General features: G+C 37.7%; 1 protein-coding gene and 1 long non-coding RNA gene across 4 annotated transcripts in view; one reads left to right on the top strand and one right to left on the bottom strand.

The window, feature by feature from the left end:
- LOC109726883 (telomerase reverse transcriptase) overlaps window positions 1–15,271 on the bottom strand; it is a 31,270-nt gene extending 15,999 nt beyond the window's left edge. The window contains exons 1-7 of one of the 3 annotated variants that reach the window (XM_020256721.1): window positions 15,250–15,271; window positions 8,111–8,558; window positions 7,695–7,772; window positions 6,298–6,363; window positions 6,034–6,207; window positions 1,977–2,627; window positions 691–817 (exon numbers count right to left, since the gene is read on the bottom strand). In XM_020256721.1, coding sequence (XP_020112310.1) covers window positions 691–817; window positions 1,977–2,627; window positions 6,034–6,207; window positions 6,298–6,363; window positions 7,695–7,772; window positions 8,111–8,455 — 1,441 coding nt within the window. In that variant the 5' untranslated portion in view covers window positions 8,456–8,558; window positions 15,250–15,271. Of the gene's footprint in view, window positions 1–690; window positions 818–1,976; window positions 2,628–6,033; window positions 6,208–6,297; window positions 6,364–7,694; window positions 7,773–8,110; window positions 8,631–15,249 lie in introns of those variants that run through there. The other 2 variants (XM_020256722.1, XM_020256720.1) reach the window with 2 other exon arrangements.
- Window positions 15,960–17,144, top strand: LOC109726276. The gene is made up of 3 exons (XR_002220475.1): window positions 15,960–16,262; window positions 16,348–16,987; window positions 17,077–17,144. It is a non-coding gene; the product is annotated as an uncharacterized LOC109726276 (long non-coding RNA).

The following is a 17,632-nucleotide window of genomic DNA, read 5'->3' as shown; positions in this document are numbered from 1 at the left end:
TGTTGTTCACCAAAACATTCCCTAATGCACTCAACATCCTTGTGTGCATGATAATGCTCTAAAACTCAAACTTAGGAGATCTATTAGTGATAGACATTAATGACTATAAAGGTTCAACAGATCGTAAGCAAAAATGATGCACTTCTGCACCAAAAATTCAGTGACCAAAAATATAGAAAACTTAGATTGTTGTCCTCAATAGGCATTGCTAAAGAAGAGTAAAACATCTAGAAATTATTCAAAAAAAATGTACATCATTTATTGTTTCCCTTAATGAAGCAAACTGATACTTTTACTCCCTTTCAGACAGAAAGAGAGAAGGTGAAGAACTGCCGCATGTCATGAACAACAGGGAAACAGTAAGATAAATTAATTAGTTTATCAGGGAATGCAGGAAAATATCTCAAGCCATATTCAACAAACACCTTAAGTTGCTATTCTTGGAACTGTTGTCTCTTGTTGGAGCAACATTGGCCAAAAACAAGCTTATCATTAACTCAACACATGTTACGTGATTTGCCAGTAGAAATGACTTGTACAGAGTCCTGCCATTAAGAAGCACCTTCAGCTTATAAACTTTTGAACTTCTATCTTGTTGACAAAAGCTGAACTCAAATGATAACAAATGCATTTTGATAAATATGTTCCATTTTGAAAAAATTATACGACATCAGCAGCACAAAAGGATACGTTTTCGTGGGAAGACGGAGAAAGGCCATGATCTATTATAAAATATATATCGTCTCTTTACTTCAGCATCCATTGGTAATTTTCGACAAGCATGCAGCATGAAGTTAATAAAGCACTTCCGATCGTTCTGCAAGTAGAGTAGAAGTTAGAGAAGCAGCTACTGATAAAATGGAAAGCCTAAAGCTGATAGTATAACATAATAGTTACATGGGAAAAAAAAAAAAAAAAAAATTAACAGGTTGCCACAGCGACTTCAAGAATATTGTCAGATTTATTTCAAAATTACAAATTTTTCAAAACTTACAAATTTCAGTTACTTCCAATCAATTTAATTATTTTGGTTAGAAAATTCCAACTTTATTTTAGAACTTGAGAGCCAAAAACATTTACTCAAAGTTGAAGAGAGGAAAGGAATAAAAGATACAAGCCAGCAATCTAAATGAAAGACTGCTTCAAGCTATACACCACCAAATTAATTATAGTATGTATACTAAAAGGAACATAATATGACAAAAGTCATGCTTCAACATTTTACTAAAGAGTAGCTACAAAGGACATCAGGGAATTCTGACAGTCAAGAGGTAACAAAACATTAATTTAAAAACACTTCAAAGAACTACGAATGGCTTCGCCTTAAGAAGAGGTAAAAACATAAATATAGTGGAATAACTAAGGCCAAGTGTCTTAATTACAAGATGTTGCTTCTTGTACTCCACTTGCAAAGTGAATTATGTTAAATATAAAAATATTTAAACACCGTTCTCTAACAGCTTAAGCTTTTAGAGTACAACGGTTGTTTTACATGGTATCAGAGCAGGAGGTCCTGAGTTCGAGTCACGCCAGGCTCCTAGCATATTAATTTCCTCCCATTTAATTCAAGCCCACGTCATGGGCCGATTAAAAAGTCTCGAGCCCAGACGTGAGGGGGAGTGTTAAATATAAAAATATTTAAACACCGTTCTCTAACAGCTTAAGCTTTTAGAGTACAACGGTTGTTTTACAAATTAATCTTATATACTGTACAATACACGAACATAAATTTTTATGCACCATTCCATGAATAGCATAAGTTCACCTCCTTACAGCAAATTAAGCATTGAATGGAGTACATCTCAGATAAATAAAACATAATAAGCAAGAACAATTTACATACGAAAATACAAGTATTGACATGTCAAAGAAGAAACATTTTAAGTAATTGAAGCACTAAAGTCCAATAGCATAGCACATTATCTATAAAAGTGGATAGACTCAAACAATGGTGCAGAGACACAATTTAAACCAACCTGTTCAGAGCAATTTGGAAGTTCGCGCAAGTTCTCAGATGTTCCAGCACATTTAGATGAAAGCTCCGTTTGAGGTCCTTTATCTGGCAAATCACTGACAACAGAATGGCCATATGAAATCTCAGCTTGAGTCTCTTGCAGAATTGTAGATTGAACTCCCAAGATACCCAAGTCATAAAAAGATTTCATTTCCTTATCTGGTTGTGTAGGCTGATTATTGGCATTTATATCAGATACAATTGGCTTTATAGTTCCAACAAATGTACCTTTCCTAAAGTGTTCCTTGTATTTTTTGCGACGCTGCCAACTGAACAATCTTTTTCGCTTTCCACGCTTACTAGACTCTTCTGAAGCATCAGTAACAAGAGAACAAAGAGAATTACACATGTCTTTTGAGCCTGTGGGCACTGCTTGTTGTAATTGCATATCTTTGGCATGTAAAGAAGATGAGAGTGGCATGAGTGGTTTACAATGCTGTGGAGTACAATTATTGAGGACACAGGATTCATTCTCCGAAATAGATTTGCTGATAACATCAACTTCAATGGAGTTATCAACAATCGACGGATGATGAGGTCGCAAAGTGGCATCAGCGTTGAGTCTCTCCTCAAATTCATCTCGCTTTCTCTTAACTTTTAGTCCTGAAGAAGACTGCCAAGAAGCACTGACAACTAGCATTAAAACAATTTCTAAAAAGCTTCAACTTACCATATGAGTTGTATCCAAAATTCCAGCAATATGAGCAACAAACAATAGTCAGAGTATCCGTAGGTGGAAATTAATTATACCCATGTTTAGAACAACTAGATATCTGCAGTTACTAATTCAAATTAGTGCTGAAATAGATCGAGTACAAAGCTAAAATAAAATTTTCAAAAATGTTTTAGCACCTACCGTGTGAATAAATGCAACTACTAGATACTCCAATGCCAAGATTACAGAGCAACACACATTCAAACAATGTCATGAGAAGTACAGCTTCATCAGAGAAATAACAAGACCTTCCCAAAGTTATATGATAAAATAACAAAATGAAACGAGCATTTCAAAGATACAATCAATGACCTATCAGGTGGATGTGCGACGCTATTAAGCCCTCAACCAAAGCTTTTAGCTGTCAATAATTCCAAAAGACCAGAGCAAAGCTCTAAAAGATGGAATTTCAGAGACGTATTCATATTAAACGTCTCATGATTAAATTCATTAATTCAACTAGTTAAGCGGTTAACCAATCAGTTAGCTGACTGTCATCCCACATCAACCACAATTCTACTCTATCGATCGACACTTGTTGCTCTGTCAATCTAAGGTGCTTCTCTGCTGTAGTATCTCCTTTCGGGGTCAAGAGCAAAGTGGCTACTAAAAGGCAACAACTAGAAGGGCGTTGAACTAGAAAGGATAGCAATGAACAATCTCGAGGGAGAATGGAAGTGACTTCCTTAACAGGGAAAAGGGCACCATGCTATTCACCTAAGTGACTCCATCATGCGTTCTTTGTTAGTGGACTACAGGCACATTTAATGACCACATTTACAAGTTTCAAACAATCATGCATAATTATATGAAAGAATAACTATATTAGTTCTGGCAAATCTCTGGAAAATCACAACTTCAATGAAGTGTCATTTGGATGTCAGAATAAGTACTTTTTACAACATAAGTTTGACTCTTGTCCATCACAAAATCATAATATTTGTGCTCTTTGGGAATAGTGCATTCCATCTATGAGATCATTTATCATATTCACAAAAATGTAGATTGGCGTCCTCCATTTGACTAGGGCTAGCAATCAAGCTCATTGTTCGCGAGCTAGCTCGTGTTTGGCTCGAAATGAGCTCTAGATCAATCGCTCATTTAAATAAACGAGCCGAACACGAGCTAAAAATTTCAGCTCGAAATCTTAACTAGCCGAACACGAGCTGGGATCAGCTCGCTCGTATTCGGCTCGATATAGCTCGATATAGCTCGTGTGTATATATATATATATATATATATATATATAGAGAGAGAGAGAGAGAGAGAGAGAGAGAGAGAGAGAGAAAGAGAGAGAGAGTTGTGCTGGAATACTATTAATAGTATGATACTATCCACTTTATGACCATTGGATGCCTAGGGTTAGTAGGTGGTTTGTTTAACAGTAATGATCTAAGGGTGAAAAAGTGGATAGTATGTACTATTATTAATAGTATCCTAGCTGAACTCTCTCTCTCTCTCTCTCTCTCTCTCTCTCTCTATATATATATATATATATATAAAACTGAGTTGTAATGCTTCTAAAAGCACCAAGAATTATTTAGCCTTTGGATCTACCCTTTTGGCCATTGGATCAAAAGTCAACAATGATGGTTAATTGTAGCTACCACCATTGTGCATGATCCAAGAATCGCTAGAATTGATTCAATGGCCAAAATGTTATCTCACCAACACCTTGGTGCTCCCGAAAGTACCTCAGCCGGACTATGGGGTATTTGGCCTAGTTTTTGAAAAGTGATTTTGGGCTCAAAAGTGATTTTCAACTCAACAGAGCGTTTGGCAACCTCGTTTCAAAATTTTGATTTTGATTTTTAGAATCAATTTTCTAATTTTCGAGATCCAAAATAAAAAGCAGCTAAAACCTGCTTCTTGCAATCAAATTCTGATTATAGACTCAAACTTCAAATTTTTATTTTTATTTTTATTTTTGATTCAAAGTTTAAATTTAAATTTAATTTTAATTTTAGAATTTTAAATTTACTTTTGAATTTTTAAATTTCCAATTTTAAAATTATAATTTAAAATTTAAATTTTGAAGTTTAAATTTAATTTTCAAATCTCGAATTTTAAATTTTAAAATTCAAAACTTTAAATTTAAATTTTAAAATTTAAGATAAAAATAAAATTTTGAAATTTTAGAATATAAATTTTAATTAAAAGTTTCAAAATTTAAAATTTAAAATTACATGTTTAAACTTTTCAAATTATAAATTTCAAATTTTTAAAATTCAAAGTTAAAATTTTAAATTTTTTAAATATAAATTTTATTTTTAAAATTCAAAGATTGTGTCCACTTGATAGACACAATTTTATTTTAAATTTTTAAATTTTATTTGAAATTTAAATTTTATTTTTTAAATTTAAATTTTTTTAAAAAAATTTTAAATTTTATTTTTTTTAAAATTTTTAAATTTTATTTTTTTAATTTAAATTTTATTTTTAAATTTTTAAATTTAAATTTTATTTTTAAAATTCAAAGTTAAAATTTTAAATTTTTAAATTTCATTTTAAAATTTTCAAATTATAAATTTAAATTTTATTTTTAAAATTCAAAGATTGATACTCTTACAAGACTCCTATCATCATTTTTTAAATGATATTTATTTTCAGCTGTTCATTTTTGTGTCCACTTGATGGACAAGTGAACAATATCAAAAAAACATAAAATTTGGTTTCTAGATGCTTCAAGCAGTATAGATCATATTCAACGGTGCCGATTGTCAATTTGAGGGCTCCATCATTGAAAACAAATGGGTGGCAACAAAGGCCGTTTGCTATTGATAGCATTCCAGCTCAACTCTCTCTCTCTCTCTCTCTCTCTCTCTATATATATATATATATATGTTACAAATTTTGACTATTTGGATTTTAGGCCAACCCAAATGTAAAGAGATTTTTTACTTTGTGAATTTCAGTTATTAGATTAAAATTCTAATTTTCTTCCAACTTTTTACCTAATAATAAGATTGACAATCAAACATGTTATTCGCGAGGCAAATCGTGTTTGGCTCATTAATAAACAAGTCGAACACAAGTTGAATTTTTCAACTTGATATTTTAACGTGCCAGCTCGTGTTCGGTTTGCTGACAGCTCTATTTCTGACTCATTTTCATATGCATTTACATGTCTCCCATCAACAACCAAAATGGTCCATGAATGAATATGAGATATATGCCTCAATGAGGCTTCAAGTAACAAATAGCCTAATAACCTAAACTATGCCAGCCATACTAGTGAGAATTTCGAAATGAAAGATACAGTCGACTATATGAAATGCACTAGCATGATCACCTCATTAATTACCTTATTCTTCAGTGCAACTTTCTTGTTTTTTGAAACAAAGGAGGTACGCAAAAATCCTGAGTTCTCAAGGACTACATCAAGCCGAGAACCAGTGACTTGATGGTAGCAATTATTCATAATAGGCATAAAAATAGACGAATGCCTGAGAAGAAAAGCCATCAAAGGACTGCCAATCTGCATAGGAGATATCACTGTTTCTAAATAAGAAATAACGCCAATATTGCATCAACAACCAATTCAGTGTTTGGCACCTTAAAAACTCACCCTAACCAAAAGAAGATTCCAAGCAGAAGAACAGAGAAATTCACCAACGGGGCTGAAGCAACGTCGCTGGCAACATTAATAATTAAAGTACATCAATTCACCAAAATATTAATCAATATAGGCAAAACTCATAAGTATCACAAAGGAGCATCAAACCAAATCCTATGAATCAGAGCATCAGATGTACACCTATAAATTACATATAAAAAATACACAATGTGAAAATCTAGTAAGCAAAAGAAATATCAGGCTGAAGTGTACATAGAATAGAAAACAAAATGGAAAAAACCAAGAAGTACTGTTCACAATCACCAAGAACTGCAATACGACTCTTTCATCAATCAGGTGATTAAAACAATATTCAAAATCTTGGCTTTTGTTTCAGTGTAGGTTTCTTATGTTTCGGTATTTACGGTTCGATGGTACAAGTTTTGGTTCGAATCTTTGTAAATAAAGCTCCAAACTTTCCAATAGAAAAAACAGTATGGAGAAATGAAGTAATCACAACAAGTCTTTCTCATCATTTTCATATATTCAATTCATGTTATACAATAAATTACGATAATAATTACTCTTCATTTCTCATAATTTTCATATATTCAATTCATGCAATATGATATAATTACAATAAGAATTCATCTTACAGTGTTTGTCTAGCACTGTAGCACTAGGACCAAAACGTAGCAAGTGAAATAATATAAAGTGAAATAGACAATCAAATGTAACCTTATAAGCTGGGCATTCAAACCAATTTTTAAAGCAAGTTTTCTGTCAGGGTTCTTCAGTTTTCAATTTGCTTTCAAATAAAATGTTGGTTGAGACTGACCAAAACATCTAAGTTTCAAATTGCTCCAGTTCACTTGCACCAAGAAGCAAAAATAATCCGAGAATTCAGACCCGTCATTTTCTAGATGTGCATCATACAAGCACCCATACTGAAGCAAGCATATGCGGTTCTCAATATACATCACACAAGCAATTGAGCTGACATGGCAGCTTGAGTAGCAATAATGGTCCAAAAGCTTAGCAATAATGGTCATTTGAGGCATCAAACAATTTTTTTTAACAAAATCATTAAAAGTTCAAAAAAATACTATAAAACTTTGTAATCTGATTCCATGTGACACTGATTTCCTTTTTTTAAAATAACAAAAAAAAAAAAAAAAAGAAGCTGAAATGAATCAGTCACTAGAATCAAAATTGAGCAGGTCATCTGAAAATCTGATCTCAACCAAAACAAAACCAAGGGGTATGATCAGTTTCTAGGTTCTTAGATTTCTTTTGCACAACCATACCAGCAATTTGATCAAAATCATCTTCAACTTCCTTAGCTACCGTATGCCTATATATACCGAGGATCAGCACATCACAAGCATTTTATCGAGCTACTCACATACCTTATCGTAGTTTCCGCATAGTACATTGCTATTCGATAACGAGCTATCCAAAATCAACTCCGTCATGTTCTTCACAATCTGAAAGCACGGTAGTAAACCATTTGAGTTACAACAAGAATATGAACAAGAAAGCAACTCCGCCATTCTCCTTTTGGAGAATTTGATGCAAGTAGTGTCAAATAAATATACATGGCCTCCACGTTCAAATGTATAACACAAATTCTCGGACCATTTCCTATCAAAGTCACTTTTTCTTTTTCCGTTTCATTTTTTTTTCTCTGCTAAACATGTAATGTAATCAAATCAGAAGAGAAAGCCCCTGTCCTTTTCTTTTTCGCTCTCTCCCCAATCCAAACATGAACATATAACTAAAAAAAAAAAAAAAAGAGATAAAGCGAGTGCAGGGAAGAAGATACCATTCGTTGCGTCACGGGCTGTCGGTGGCGGACGGCGAAGAGGACGGGCGGCGGGGGGGCGGCGGGGGAGACGGCGCAGACGGCGCGGGCGAGGAGGGCGCGGTAGGCGGCGGGGTCGCCGGGGCGGAGGAGGTGGGCGGCGCTGCCGCAGCCGAGGCACCCGCCCCCGCCGCACCGGCACGCCGCCGGCGCGGGCGGCGGCGGAGGGAGGAGGGCGAGGATCGCGTCCTTGAGCGAGCGCGCGCGGTCCCCGTAGGCGCGCACGAGGACCTCGACGGCTCCTCCTCCGCTGCCGCCGCCGCCGCCGCCGCCGGGGCTTCGTCTCCGACTCCGCCCCTTCGCCATGGGCGAGGAGGGGCGGAGGGAGCTCGCTGAGGTGGTGGTGGTGGTGGTGGAGAGGCTCACCGGAGGGAGACGGAAGGGTTTGCTCGAGCTTCGCCTCTGCACTCTGCTTTACGTTCCCGCGCAAACGAGAGAGAGAGAGAGAGAGAGTAATAAGAGAAATACTACTGCTGCTCCGTCCCGAGACGGAATACGGAGAGATTTCAAATTACCTCGGAACTATCTAGAAGCCAAATTTTATAATTTTTTTGATAGCGATCATAGGTCTCAAAAATAACTATTTTAACGGCCAATATGGCACATTTTTAAATTTAACGGTGTAGAAATATTCAAATTACATGAAACTTTAATAGAAAATTCTACTTAACATCAAGAGCAAGAATAATACTTTCGATTTGAAATTTGAATCTTTTATTACTATTTTTTATAAAATTTTTATTTTCAGCCGTTCATTTTGAGGCTACTCGTTTACTAGGCAACCGAAGTCAAAAAATTATGAAATTTGGTTTCTAAATAGTTCCAATAGCATAGATCATGTCTAACAGAACCGATCGCCGAATCAGATGTCCCATTATCGAAAACAACTTACAAGTACGGAGGCCTCCGTACTTTCGAAAGCATAGGAGCCTAGCGCGCTCTCTCTCTCTCTCTCTCTCTCTCTCTCTCTCTCTCTCTCTCTCTCTCTCTCTCTATATATATATATATATATAGAATGAGGCTACTATCATATCTATTGTACCGGAGCTTCGTTACTATAGTCTCATTTTCGATCTTATGATGTTCAAATCAACAATCCACACCGTCAAATACGATCTAGGGTATATGAAGTTTTTAGAAATAAAATTTTAATTTTTTTAATATCATGCACTTAGTAAGGCTACTATACTATCAATAGTACTAAGCTCTTACCGACCGTCCTTAAAGCAAGTGGCAAAGGGCTTGGTGGTTGGTACCCGAAGTCCCAAGTTCGAATCCTAGTTGATTCAAATTTCCAGCTAAGTTGTTTTCTAAATGAAATAAACAAAGCGGGTAGCGTGCTACCTATCTCTCAAAAAAAAATAATAATAATACTAAGCTCTTGGTACTATCGAGTTTTCTGCCGTTAGATCTATCCTTTGATCATTTTCATCTGTTAGATTATACTATTCAATCAACTACTTGCTCAACCCTAGGATACCACTATCATCCTAATAGGGACTATTATCATCCTAACCGCACATCATTTCATCCAATGGTCAAAAACTCGATAGCACAAAGCGCTTGGTACTATCAATATATAGTAGCATAATTCTATATATATAGAGAGAGTTAGGCTAGTATACTATCGGTAGCACGGAGGCCTCCGCGCTACCGAGTTGTTTCCAATAATGCAGCTTCCAAATCGACGATCGGCTCCGGTAAACTTGATCTATACTATTAAAAGTATTTGAAAACTAAATTTCATAATTTTTCGACATCATTTGGCTAGTTATCAAAACGTCTCAAAATTGACAATTTTAACAGTCGATGTGATGCGTTTGTGAATTTAATAGTGTAAAACAATCCAAAGGCGATAAAATTTTTATAGAAATTTTTTTTTCACTATTTAGAGCATGATCAGTACTCTGATCTTAAATTCAAGTTTTTTATCATCATTTTTTATGAGATTTTTATTTTCAGTCGTTCATTTTTAGACTACTCGTTTGATAGGTAAATGACGTCAAAAAATTATAAAAATTAATTCCCAAATACTTACAATAGTGTAGATCAAATCTAACTAACCGTCGTCAATTTGAACCGCACATGTAAAACAACTAGTACCACGACCTCCCGCGTATCCGATGTTCCAATAATGCAGCTTCCAAAATCGACCATCTGGGGGCGCGAGAAACTATCCTATACCATAACAAGATGTGAAAAAAATTTCATAGATTTCGACATCATTTGCTAGTATCAAAACTCTCAATGACAATTAACACGATGTAGCGTTTGTGAATAAATAAAGTTAACAACAACCAACACGATACAAAGTATAGAAATTTTGTTTTCCACTATTAGAGCAGATCATACTCCTTATCTTAATCAAGTCTTGTTATATCATTTTTAGAATTTATTCATCGTTCAATTTTTAACTCTCTTTGATAGCGTACAATACTCAAATAAATATACAAATAAGTTCCCAAATACTTACAATATAAGAGATCAATCAACGGAACGCTGATCGTTATTATTGAAAGCGCATCATGAAAACAACTTAGCTAGCCACGAGCCTCCGCCTAGCCGTGATATGTCCAATAAATGCACTTCCTAAATCGACCGACTCGCTGCCGGAAACTTGATTATACTATTAAAAGATTTGAACACTAAATTTCATAATTTTCACATCATGCCTAGTTATCAAAACTCTAAAATTGCACAATTTTAAACATGTGATGCTTTGTGAATTAATGTGTAAAAGCAATCCACTGCATAAAATATCTTTTTTTTTTTTTTTATAGAAAAGTTGTTTTTCTCAACTAATTAGGAGCATTATCATATTACACGATCTAAATTCAAGTTTTTTATCATCATTTTTATAGATTTATTTTCAGTCGTTCATATATTTAGACTACCCGTTGATAGGTAAATGACTCAAAAAATATAAAATAATTCCCTCAAATATTAAATAGGGAGAAATCAAGGGCCATAAACGAACCGATCTCGATTGGAACCACAATCATTGGAAAACAAACTTAGTATACGACTTCCGTGCTACCGATAGACTAGGATTTATGACTACCTTAGGGTCTTCAAGTACATTGCAAAAAAGAGCTTTGTTGTGCAAATGCCCCCTGACACATTTTTATTTGCAAAATAGCCCCATTCACAAAATTAGTGCAAAATACCCTGCCCTCACGCCAGCGCCAGCTCAGCGCCACCGGCAGCCGACCAGGGTTAAATTAACACGAGATTGTCAACCGTTCTAACACGGAACTAATCATCCGGGGGTTCCACTAGAAAAAGCCAAACTGTATTTCTACTTGACACGTGAACCAATTACCTTCTCAACACGGTTCTGTTTTAACCGTTCGCACGGTGAAACGAATTTCACCGTGTTTCATACAAATAGAGGCTGTGGCAATAGCCCCTATAGGGGGCGGCTAACTACCAGGGATCTTAGCCGCTATAGACGCGAGAGGGCGTGGCATTTCAACTGACACGTAACTGTCATCGGTCTAAACGTCGTTAACAGTCGCCGTTCTCAATATAAATACCGCAATCATAGGTATATCTATTGCGACACGGTAACGGTTCACCGTGTCCTTATAACGTCACGACACGGTAACCATCAAGTGCTCAGTCGAAACAACGCCCCCCCCCCCCGAATTGTCTTCCCCCTCCACCGACTCTGCTGTACTCGATCTCTCTCTCTCTCTCTGATCGCTCTCTCTCTCTCTCTCGCTCTCTCCTTCTCTCCTTCTCTCTCTCGCCAGACCCGCCCCGTCGCCCGCCGCCCCCGCCCTTGTTCCGGAGGTATCTCCTTCTCTCGTTCGCCTCATCACCTAAAACATCTCTATCTCTCTCTCTCCCTCTCTCCTCCCTTCTGGGCCTTCACCACGCCACCCAGCGGCAACGTCCGCGGGTCCCAGGGGCCGTGCCCTCACGCCCTGTGAGCGTCTCACATCTGAAACACCCTCCCACCCAACATCCTGTGCACCCAGCTCTCACACGGAAAGACACCCTCACAGTGTTCTCAGCTGTAGAACCCCACCCCCCTCCCCCCCTACCACCCTCACCGTGGTTCTCACGGAAAAGAACCCGCGCTGCCCCCCCACACTTCTCACAGGCGCTTCTCACATGAAAAACCATGGAGCTTCTAACTGTGAAACCACACCCGCCCCCCGCCACCAGCAGCCAGCCATCTCCACCCCTGTCAGCTGTGAGAACCACTGTGAGGCTTCCCACAGTGAGAAGCCCCCACCTCCCCCCCTCTGTGAGAAGACTCTGTAGCTTCTCACAGTGAGAAGCCTTCCTACTGCCCCTCTCCCCACAATGGCTTCTCACTGTGTGAGGCTTCTCACAGTAAGAAGCCTTTCCACCGGCAACCCCCCCTCCCTTTCACTGATTGTTCGCGGTCTCTTTGTCACAGGTCATTCATGCGTTCTTAATTGGCAAAGTAGTCGCGCCGACCGTGCTTGTACAATGGTAATACCATCTTTTTATCCTCTCTTTTGTTGTATGTTAGAAATGTGATATGTCTTGAGTTTAATAATTTTTTACATGTTAATATATAACTTTAGAACTCTATATTTGGCGACATTGTTCCTTTCTATATCCATTGGAACGGAAATTTTGTCGAGAACAATAATGTACCACGATATATTGGTGGCCGTAAAGAATTGGTTGCGATCCGACGCAATATCTCATTTCGGGATTTAGAGATGGAAATATACAATGTTACTAATTATGATCGAGTGGAAGACCGTCTACGCATCACGGTGAAATGTCCAATGGGAGGCGAATGGGAATTTGTTAACGTATCAAATGACAATACACTATCTGGCGTGATGACTATATTTCCGTTCCATGGATGTATAAAATTATACGTGGAGAAAGATGGGTCGACGGCACACGACCGTCCAAATACCGTTTATCAAACAGAAATGCGTCGTACCCGCAATGATCAAAGGAATTACGTCAATTGCGAACGAGGTAGTACATCAAGGTATAAAGTAATGATCTTTATAAATCTTTTTCATGATTTCTCAATTAGTTTAGGTGCGCGAAATTAATAACTTTGTCTTGTAAGTGTTTCAGAGAGTTTGGAGTTCCATCTCAGCCAGTTAGTGCAGCATTGCCATCTGCTGTGATGGATCTGTCTCCGTTGGTTGATCAAAATGAGTAGTAGGTGATTGTATGATTTAGTTACATAAAAAATCAATGTGAATAGTTAATCTTATATATCTCTACAGGTCTACTGTCCCTCCTTATCAAAGTTCACGACCATCATCTTATGTTCATGAATGGACGGATTGGGAAGTCAGAACCACTATCCCTCTTTATCAAAATGAAGGTCCATCATCTAGTGTTCATCAGTGGCCGGCTTGGGAAGTAAGAAATACTAGCCCTCCTTATGTAGATGAAGGTTCAGGATCATCTAGTGTTCATGAATGGCCGTCTTGGAAAGTAAGAAATACTAACCCTCATTATGTAGATGAAGGTCCAGGGCCATCTAGTGTTCATCAATGGTCGGTTTGGCTAGTAAGAAATACTATCCCTCCTTATCAAAATGAAGGTCCATCATTTACTCATCGTGAATGGACCAATCGGGGAGTGACTACAACTGATCTATTGGACGTAAGTAGAAGTGATAAGGAGTATGTTAGTGAAACTGATGAAGAGGATCAAGGGCGAATTGATGCTGATTCTAGTGATGATGAGGAATCCTTTGTTGCGTGTTGTTTGGATCCTAATCATGACGGTGGCTTGAATGCCCCCGCATGCGCCATTCGAGATGAAGGTGTTGAATGGATTGAGAACTCAAATGTCAACAACGAAGATGTAGCGGACCCGGTAGAATTTGTGGAATTTGAAGATCAACGACAACGGTTTGTCCTGGGTAATGAATTAATTAATCAAAGCGTTGTTGATGCATATAGTGAACAAAATATTGATCAGGGTCCTCCAAGTGATGAAGCATGGGCTAATCGGACTTTTTCTGATAAATCATCGCTAGTAAGGGCCTTGGACGTTTGGCACATTGCACATAATGTGCAGCTTAAAGTTGTTAAGTCAAATACAACTAGATATACTGTGAGATGTGTGGTCAATTCTTGCCCATGGAGATTACATGCCTCTCAACGAAAATGTAGTTCATTTTTTAAAGTAAAGACTTATAAAGGTTCGCACACTTGTTTGGTTCCAATTCTAAATACAAGACATCGAAACTGCACATCATCTTTCATATGTCAATTTATACTACCTACACTGAAGGCAAGCCTTATAATGAGTCCTATGAAAATTCAAGCCCGAATTCAGAGCGAGGTACACGTTAACATATCATATAGTAAGGCTTGGTGGGCACAGAATAAAGCACTACAAATTATATACGGTAGTTAGGAGCAATCATACTGCGACCTTCCTCGATACTTCTCTATGTTGGAATCAACAAATCCAGGAACTATTATAAAGATTGATTATATTAGTGTGGCGAGCAATATGAGAATGTTTTCACGAGCCTTTTGGGCTTTTGGACCGTCGATTCATGGTTGGGAGTATTGCCGGCCATTACTTAGTATCGATGCTACTCATCTGTATGGGAAATACGGAGGCCACGCATTAATTACCATAGGTGTTGATGCCAATGGTGATTTATTTCCGCTAGCTTTCGCAATTTGTGAGGAGGAGAATTGCTCGAGTTGGGAGTGGTTTTTAAGTTGCCTAAGAAGGTATATAACAAGATCTCGAGTTATTACACTAATTTCAGATCGTTTTAAAGGCCTAGCGAGCCTCGTTGCACTTGTATTCCCACCATCTGAAGGTCATGCTCATCGATGGTGTTTGCGACATATGAAGGCCAATATGAATATTCATTTCAAAGAAAAACACTTACTTAAAATTTTTTTATCGAATTAGGAGTGCTTCAGAAGAACGGCAATATTACGCATTAAAGGAAGAATTGAAGACTATGGATGAAGAAGCTTGGCATTGGGTTGACAATCTTCATAACGATAGGACATACTGGGCTAAAGCATTTGATAGTAGTCGGCGATTTGGTATTATGACAACTAACCGATCGAAAAGTTTAAATGGGGTGTTGAGGGGAGTTCGCGCCTTACCAATTACAGCTTTTGTGATGGCAACATTTCATCGAGTGTGTCACGCCCCGGATGTCTCGTTTCCCGGGCACGCCGACAAATCCGCCGTATACAAGGAATTTCCCCTGTATACGAAGCGTCAAAAGTACCTGTAAATATACAATACTACAAACAGTAGCATAGAGCTGCTCAATATACAAAGCTAAACAACTGAGTTTCATATACATAGTCCAAATCCAAAATACAAAGCTACTCGCACCGGCGAGTTAAACAACTATGTACATAAACTCTAAAATAACAACTACCTGCAGTAGGNTTGTATCGAATGTTGAAAACACCATCAATAGCCGGATGAGAAGTGCTAGAGCATATACAGTTCGACGATTTGCATTTCACATGTTCGACATACTTACTGGGGGTGATGATCAATACCAAGTGATTATCAATGGAAGCAGTTCTACATGTTCATGTTTGTGTTTGCAACTCACAGGAATCTCTTGTTCACACATTTTGTCATGTTGTAGTTCATCACATATGAACATAAATTATTATGGCTTATGTTCTTCGTGGTATACTGTCGCATCATATTGTAAAACTTATGAACCGCAGTTCAACCCCGTACCCGATCGTCGTTATTGGATCGTGTCATATGATTCCCCTATAGTGCCACCACGCGGGAGAAGAAAAAAGAGACGACCCAGATCTACGCGTATCCGTAATGTTATGGATGAAGCCAGTGGGAATAGGAGGGGCAAGTGTAGTATGTGTAAACAGCCTGGACATTATAAAAGCACTTGTCCTGAAAATCAGCAAAGAAGAACCGAGAGGCGTCGTCGATAGGTTTTTCTATATGAATATGACACTTAACTTCTTTAATCTTTTATACTTGCGCACTAATGTTACATCATGTTGTTTTTAACTCAGTTTTTTTTTTAAGCCAATTTCAAATGGACGATCATGACGAGTCGGGACCTATTGATACATCCGTGCTGACTGAGCAGCCACGACATAGATCTACATTGATTAGAGAGGAGGTGAATTTTTTTAAAACATTTCAAATTTATCTAGATCTTCTTTAACTTATGTACTAATTTTGAGCTGGCTTTGACAATCATGCAGGGATATTCTCCTGTTCAATTTACGGAGCATGGCCGTAAATTGAACAGATGGCAGTGCGAGCATCCTGCGGTGTTGGACTTATTGCGACGAGCAGAATTTTATTACGTTTCACGACTGTGTCCCTACAGCTCGATCAGTCGTTATTGGGAGCATTAGTCGAGAGGCGGCGGCGAGAGACAGAGGTTTTCATTTGCAACATGGAGAGATGAGTATTACATTGATAGACGTCGCAGTTATTACGGGACTCCCCGTCGATTGTGGGGATGTGACTGGAGGGGGATCCTATCAGTGGGCAGAGCTCTGCGGGTTACTTCTCGGGGTGGTTCCGCAGGATATTAGGGGTGGTGAGATCAAGATAGACTGGTTATATCATCAGTTCCATGATATCCCCTTAGACGCACCTCCCGCTATTGTTAGAGCTACGGCGAGAGCATATATACTATTTCAGATAGGTTGTAGTTTGTTTCCAAATCCAAGCGGGAATAGGGTGCATTTGAAATGGTTGCCACATCTAGAGAATTTTGACCTTTGTGGTGGGTTGGCATGGGGTGCAGCCGCGCTAGCTCATCTTTATCGCGCCCTAGGAAATGCTTGCCTCAGGGGAAAGGTCGAGTGTTGTTGTTTTGGGACATTAGTTCAGGTACAATTTGCGACACGGACCCTTACAATACTTCTACTTAAGTCATGGTTATTCTTTCCATTTCTAACAAGACTGTTATTTTTATATAGATATGGGCATGGGACCACCTGCACATTGGCCGCCCTGAGGTAGTAGGACCACAGCCTGCTCTTGTCGACATGCCTCTAGGGTATCGGTAAGTAATTTTTCATTTTAAGTTTTGTATATACTATTTATTCATAACTAATATGATATAAATGAATCAGGTGGAATACCAGGCTGGCTTTTCGGGACAATGTCAGGACTACTGACATTGAGTTTTATCGTGATCAGCTGGATCAGCAGTTAGAGTCTCAGGTAAATAAAAGTTACTCAATCTGTCGAATTTTGTATCCAATTCTAAGTTTTTGGGATTGAAATTTTGTTTTAGTTTGAAAAAATTTTTCACCATAAAAAGAAATTAGTTGTTTGTATGAAAAGATAATAGAGCATAAAACCTGGTAAAGATAATAGAGTGAATGAATCAGTAATTGAAGCAAGAAAAGACAACCAGATATGTTAATTAAAATAAAACTACAATAGTTACATATATCATGACTTAAGCTTGTATCAAGGTTGTATCAAGGCTTAGCTACAATAGTTACATATATCAGCATTTGGGTTCAC

Source organism: Ananas comosus, linkage group 21 (genome assembly GCF_001540865.1).
Source record: "Ananas comosus cultivar F153 linkage group 21, ASM154086v1, whole genome shotgun sequence".
Classification (NCBI taxonomy): Eukaryota; Viridiplantae; Streptophyta; class Magnoliopsida; order Poales; family Bromeliaceae; genus Ananas; species Ananas comosus.
Note: the sequence above shows the minus strand (reverse complement) of the source record. Positions and strands in the feature narration are given on the sequence as shown.